Source organism: Ptychodera flava, chromosome 3 (genome assembly GCF_041260155.1).
Source record: "Ptychodera flava strain L36383 chromosome 3, AS_Pfla_20210202, whole genome shotgun sequence".
Lineage (NCBI taxonomy): Eukaryota > Metazoa > Hemichordata > Enteropneusta > Ptychoderidae > Ptychodera > Ptychodera flava.
In genome coordinates, this window is record NC_091930.1 from 44603396 (window position 1) to 44610837 (window position 7442).

At 36.8% G+C, this 7442-nt stretch overlaps 1 protein-coding gene across 1 annotated transcript in view; it reads left to right on the forward strand.

Annotated features, from left to right (window-relative positions):
- The window catches only part of LOC139126872 (QRFP-like peptide receptor), a 28421-nt gene extending 21812 nt beyond the window's left edge, over positions 1-6609 (forward strand). The window contains exons 3-4 of the mRNA XM_070692798.1: positions 4869-5084; positions 5554-6609. Coding sequence (XP_070548899.1) covers positions 4869-5084; positions 5554-5721 — 384 coding nt within the window. The 3' untranslated portion in view covers positions 5722-6609. The remainder of the gene's footprint in view (positions 1-4868; positions 5085-5553) is intronic.
- Positions 6610-7442: the final 833 nt, after the last annotated feature.

Genomic DNA, 7442 nt, shown 5'->3' on the forward strand with positions numbered 1-7442 from the left:
ACCACAACTTTTTTTATTTAAAACAATAGACCCTTGAGTGGGTCTATGTTAAAACATAATTCACTGTTTTTTATTTATTTTATGGATTTCTAAGTAACAACTTTTAACGTTTGTTCTATAATAATAATAATAATTGTAATTTCTTTGCCTTCATTCTAGGAAGAATAATAAAGATAATGTACATTGAGGCCATTCTTGTCAAAATTGTTTTCCGTTTATTTTAGTGTGTTTGAATTAATTTTATATAGACCAGAAAAAATTTTTCAAGCATTTTTAATTGTTTCATGCAGTCATCCCAAATAAGTGTTATATAGTACCAACTTATTATGCGTTCATCGAATTAATTTTATGCCTTAAAATTAATTTTATGTGCGAAAATTAATTCTACTTGTATCTCAAATTAATTTTATGAACCCAATTCCCCTTATTACCCAATGTACCATTATTTATCTGAATATCAGAAGCAGTAACAGTTTTTTTTGTTTTATTTAAAACATAATTCACTGGTACTTATTTATTTTATGGATTTATCATTAACAACATATAATAATGTTCATTTTATAATTATTTATTTTGATTTCTTTGCCTCATTCTAGGAAGAATAATGAAGATAAATTATTTCTGATTCTTTAACTAAAGTAAAATTATGGCCATGTAGTGGTGCATTATTTTTTGTGTGACCTGGCGTGACCCCATAAACTCTATGATTCTGATGATTAGCTAGATCTCCCCTTTCCATGGTAGCAATGGCTAAATTTGAACATGGTCCCTGTATACCTTTAAACATTTTTTTTAAACCCAGCAGGCCAAGACAAGGGGAAATATTACAAGTTAAATGTTTCATGTTTAATATTGCCCAGGGCTCGAAATAAACTTTTTTTCCCTGGTAGTCCACTTGGGCAACCATGTTCTGAATGTGGTAGGCCGGTGACACTGGCTGGTAGCCCATGCATATTTTAGATCAGGGGTATCTTTTTTCGTTAACCAGACAAGAAAGGGCTATTTTACAAGTTTCTGCCCATGAAGTGAATTTTCAAGTCTTTTGATGTGTATACTTGCACACCTTTAATGCCCAAGGAAACAGGTGTAATGGACGACAGTGGGACTCAAAAGTTTTGTGACCTATAAGCAACCCGTTTCACTCTCACAGTTGTATGCAAATTTTAAAAGTCGCCATGACAACATGACAACAATATGGCATTTTCAGCACTGAGATATACTGTAGCAGGGCTAAAAATAGACCTTGGCCCTTCTGTTGGGAGGAGGCATAATTTCCGTGTCATTGTGATTGATACATTATTATCAAAATGCAACGAGAATGCATTTTTATTGGCCATCGTTTCCTGTGCCTGTCATTCAAGTACGTCAGTTCAGATATGGAAACTTTGTTGCAAAGTTCCACCGCACGGCCGGTCGTCTCTAGAACAAAGTCATACTATGGCAAATTTTTACGCCCAGCTGGGTTTGACTGCATTTATCTAGCTCGTCCAAAAGTGACGGACGCATCTTTCAACCTTTCAGCTTGGTGAAAAACGCATTTATTGATTCGCCAAAGGCCTGTGGACTCGCTTATTTTTTGCACAAGTGCTACATGGACATAGGAAAAAGTTGTTGAATACTCACTGTTTCAGTGAATCCGTCATGATCAGAGTTCTCAAATCAAAAAATGTTGCCGAGCTCGAATACAAAGGTCTTCTCATTAAATTACGTCATTGTTATACAAGAGTTAGCCAAAGTCTGTCACCCTGATTTTTTCAAAGTTTGGAGAAGGCCGGCATTTCCATCTGAATGATTGAACGACGTGAAACGCAAAATTCCATCGCATATTATCTGGCAATATTTACAGTAGAAATACCGTATATACCGTCGCTCCGGTCCAGGTTCGTATAAGCTTATACTCCACAAAATGGCCACAGGCGGCGTGAACTTTCTGAAAGGATTTCCTAAACGTCCTACTTGTTACTTTAGGGACTCATTTGTGATCTCCTGAAAAGTATTCTCTGCAGTAATTCCAGTTTCTGTCAACATGCAAAGCTCAACGACAAGATAATAGCATGAGACGTAGTGTACAGACGACACATTCACGCGCATATTGGCAGACTACACTGGCAAACGAGTGCGCATGCGTGAAGTAATATTTGCAGCACAGATTTCGCGGAAAAACTCATGCTTTTGCTCTATTTCCATCCCAAAACTTCCTCGATCGCTTAGAGTAAATGCACATGAACAAAATAAAACCCAACAACGTCAGCACAGGGAGAGGGTTTATGGTTTTCGCCACAACTACAAATGCCACGCTGAAGATACATTTAACATTCCACTGGCATAGACTCTCCACAGTCGCTGTGCCTTGTTTGTGGGCGCCCACGACTGCCACGGGCCTGCGATCAAAGGCTACGCTGTGCAGCTCAGCAGCTGTGAGCGCGCGCTGCCAGAGACAACGACTGTTGGTTTTTGCAAGTACATGAATATTCATAAGGGTAGTGATGTCAAAAGAAACACCTATCTAACTGGGCGGAGAGAATATACGTACGACAATTAGAAGTCACCCCTATTGACAAAATTAAAATAAACAACACCTTTTCCTTTTTTTCAGAATTCCCACAGCTTCAATGAATTGTTATTAGATTTCTATATAATACTTATAGCCCCTAAACTTGTAATAATAAATAATAATAATAATAATAATATATATATATATATATATATATATATATATATATATATATATATATATCACATTTAAATATATGATATTGTAATTGTAATGGTCGAGATGGAATTTAAAGAATTGCACTGATGCAAAAGGTCTTTCAATGGGTCTCGTAATTCGGTAGCCATATTTTTAATAGCAAAAAAGCCTACAATAAACATAGACCATCTCAGCTACAGTGACTGAGTTCGGTACCAAAGCTTTGTGTTTAATTATTAAGCTACTACCCAGCTCTTTCTAGCGATCAAGCCAGCCTCTTTTTGCCCAGCCGGCGCTGCTTGAAGTTTCAATTTCCCTAGTGCTTGCTAACCTGTTTCTTTTTTTGATAATACTGTCCATATTTGGCATGCTGTCGCAGCTCCATTTCACTGCAATTCTGTCGAGAACTTTGTGTGATTTTTTTTTTCAGTAAACATTTCACAAGAAGACGGAATATGTTTTTTTTTCTGACTTTGGTTGTCAAACGTATACTGATATTCTTCAACGTTGTCGGTTTCTTGTTTCTTTCAACGGCTGTAGAACACATGTGTATTTCAACTGGTCATTGTATCCGCTTGTCTTAAGTGCCTCACTAATAATATCTTTATGTGCTTGTTGAGCAAGCTTTCATCACTTGATAAAGAGAAGAATGCTTCTGTCTAGAGCAATCGAACAAAACAGTATTATATGATATTCTATTGCTTAGATTATTTCTCCAACTAAATTGTATGGCAAACAAAATCGAAAACCTACGACAGATCAGAAAAAGAGCACTCTTAAGGTGACCGTATTTAAACGATGATCAGCTAAAACATTTGACGCGTAACTGTGCTTATAAAAATTTGTGTAGATAAGCTCCAATGTGTAATACGTATTATAGTAGTGAAATGCTCTTTGTGAGAGGCACAAAAATGACCCGGAAAGAAATCAGACTACATTTTGTTTGTTTCTCATTGGCTTGTAAGTGAAGTCATTGCCCATTTTCCCAAGTACAGTCTGAAATGCTGACCATTAAATTGCAGGGGATTTCGTGCGTGCATATTCAATACCCAGATTGCGAAGTGCAATTTAAAGGAGAACGTGACGATTGAATAGCGCAGACTGGTTCTCTTTCCGCACGAGGTAGCAATTGATGCCTAAGAAATTAGGGAAATGCTGGAATGACTGGGGCTTATCTTTCAGCTGAATCCATTGATTCGCATCATTTCTTTCATTGAACAGTCATGTTTTAATGTTTGTTTCTAGTGTGTCATAACTCTTGACGCGGCACACTTATTGTCCTACCTATGTACATAATAGATTTCAAATTCTTTTTAGTGTTTACCCTTCTCTGAATTTTCTTGCCCGATGCAGCTGTCATGTTTCTATAATTTGTACCGGTTACTGTAAATCTTCATTTTAGTAATTCGCCAAATTTCTACATTTCGCCACTTGAGCTTGAATTCCCTCGATTAACGGGAGGTGTGATTACAAAATTGGCGGCAAATTACATTTTCAAGTCTCTTTTGTTTAAATTCAATGGCAGCGCCATTCCAGGCACCCGCGTGTCTCGTGAATACCATGAGTATGCATGAAATGTCTCACGCAATGTTGGACAATAGAAAGACAATGTAGTCGAACTTTTATCAGATTTGTAGCTGTTAAGTATCGCTTTTCATATTTTCACAGCTGGGATTTAAAACAATGGTGGTGTGACATGTCTCATGCATACTACGTATTAATCATTGTGAAATTAGCATTGGCAAGTTTTCTTGTCGACAAAGTATTGTAAATTTGAGAGTCAGACTTTGGGGGCCTTGGATTGAGCATATCTCCAGGCTCTCGGAGCTAAGGGTTGCCCCAGGCAGCCATCAGGCTGACGTGGGGAAATAAAGTTTCGAGCGCAACGTTAATTCCTGTGTCGCCTGATCTATATATTTACTCCATCTACGCGTGCTATGGTCTGAAGTTCCCCTTAATCCTGATTCGAAACAGCATGAGCACTTTCCTTACAATTTGATACAGCGTTAAATTAATGTAATATTATCAGAAATATCTACCTTTACAAAGCTACAAGAAATGTTCAATGTGTTACTAGTTTACTGATTTGATAAATTAAACTCAATATCGTAATTGACGCAGTGATAGATGTAATTCCTTCCTTCTCATCCCAACGCTTTATATATTATCTTTCTAGGTGGCAAAGATGGCTGTCATCGTGGTGATCTTGTTCGCGTTGTTTTGGTTGCCTCTTCATACGCTCATGTTTTTGACAACATGCACACCTTTCCACAGGAGCTCAAGGGAAACGTTTGAATTGGTCCAGAAGATTTACATGTGTTTCTATTGGCTGGCCATGGCTAATAGCTTCATAAATCCTTTTGTGTATACCATCTACCATAAAGGTTTCCGGGTATGCTATAAATATCATCAATTCCCCTGTCACCCTTATTATAGTGGAATGTAATGACTTGACTTAAATCAGTAACTATTTCTGTGTTCTGACCTGCAACAACTAGCTCCGAAAATAGTCCTCCCGAGCTCAACCTCATTTTAATATGATAGATTAATATATATTATAAATATGTATTTACAGCACCTCATTACTAACCTTAATTCTAAACCGTGCAAACGTTAACTTTAATTTTGGCAGACGGCATCTTGCTACATACTCCTAACACGTGGGTATGAATGTTGAACGTTATGTATACAAATGTCATCGTTGGCTGTCCAAATGCAGCAGGCCTTTCTCTACTTCCAGTGAATGCAGCCCAAGGCAAGAGAAGTCATTGACATGTGCTGGGCTGGAATAAGTTTCTTAACAGCAATAAAATGAATTATAGATTAAATTGTTATGATTGTTTTATTTCCTTATTTTACAGACAGATTTATGTAACATTTGCACTCTTTGCCGACGATCTGGAAGATGTTACCTGTCGAGAATCAGTACACCTCCATGGGTGGAAACAACAATCAGCATTCGGTCGAAGACCGCCACAACGATAAAAAGCCGTGGTGTATCCCGATCTAGTTCTGAAACCAAACGTTAATATTCCACATATATGCATGTGTTCATTTGTACCAGTGCGCATGCCGTTCACTAAATATGTTCGCATGTGGTCCTTGATGTATTGACATATTATTGTTTTCATTATAAGCTGGCGGCCAGGGAGAGCTGCCGGCTATAACAGGACTAGATTATTTATGAGAATATCATTAAAAAGCCGAAAATTTGTTACAATGTTGAAAATTATCACAAGATATGGATTAGTAAATATTTGTGGCGTGTATCGAGCTTCACAAAAAGTACCGATTATAGTTACTCATTATTGGACCCGTTGTGATGTCTATGAAAATATTTTATTTAAGTATAGACAATGTCAGTCAATTTGAAGTCAGTAGACGGGATATGGTATATTATTATATATAATGATTATGTCATCGGCTTGATAGTATGGCCGGTTTAATAATGTTCAGTCATATCTTATACGTTTTGCCTTTCCGTTTTGCTATTTCAAGAGAGTAATATAACAATATGAAGACGTGATAAACTGCGAGAGATTTGCGATCGTGTTTTGTGTTTGGATGCGCCAAGTACCTCAAGCTTACCGTGATAATAAACACCATCTATTTGATGCTTCGAAAGTGTTACGGACAAGTTTACATTTACATTGTGTACTTACAGCAGAATATTAGCAACCAACGTATGGGCTCACTTGAAAACAGCAAGGTATTGTAAATGCCATGGGATTGTTGTGAACAATACCAACCGCTCGTTGTCGAAAGTTACCAAACGTAAATTCCAGGCTACATAATGCTGTAAAAGTGTATTTCACTTTAATAGTAGATTATTTAAAACAGCTGTGTGGTGAAATAGAGTTATTTGTCCCATATTGTTGCTCTATTGTGTCAAATAAAGATAATATACAAATTATTGGAATATATGTTGTTTCTTGCATTGTACGTTTACTGAAAACTGCGGTCCGTTTGAACGTATCAGAAACATCACTTCACTGCTATCGTTAATGTTTTTATGGTGAAAAAGTGAAAAAATAATGTTTTTCTTAAATTTCACTATGCCCGAAAAAGCTGAATCCAAAAAAAGATTATACTGGATCCCTATTGGATTCTATTAGAATAATATGGAATCAAAGGGAAACCATTATGTATTCTAGTGCTGGATTCCAATCGCTGAATTTTGATGGATACCTCATTGATTCGAATATATATTGTAAGATTCCATTGAAATGTATTCTGATATAGCTCTCTAGAACCGGAACATTTCATATGGTAAAAATACTGCCACTGCTGATGTTTCACCGTCCAAATGTAAGGTCCAGGCACCCACTATTATGGTGATATATGTCCGCTTCCCCTTGTAATAGTCATGCTCGAGTGTGTCTTACATATGTAATATGGTCAAATATAGCTGCCAGGGGTAATTTGGTACAATATTGTGTCCAAATCAGTAACTAAACCATGCTAGGAAACATGTATTTGTCAAACTTTGAACAAGGGCATGGACTTACATGTGCACATTGGTTTGCTACGTGATAATATCCCATATTGGTACAAAAGACCTATTTTGTTTTCATGTGTCATGTCTAGAACCATAACTAAAGCCTGACCAACACGAGAATAAACAAGCTAAGCATGTTGATTATGATGTCCTGTCGATCACAGATTTCACCTGGAGTGCCTGGCCAAATCTAATTCAAAGCTGATATAAACATAATTTACAATGACATATGATTATTTATCATCTAAGTGC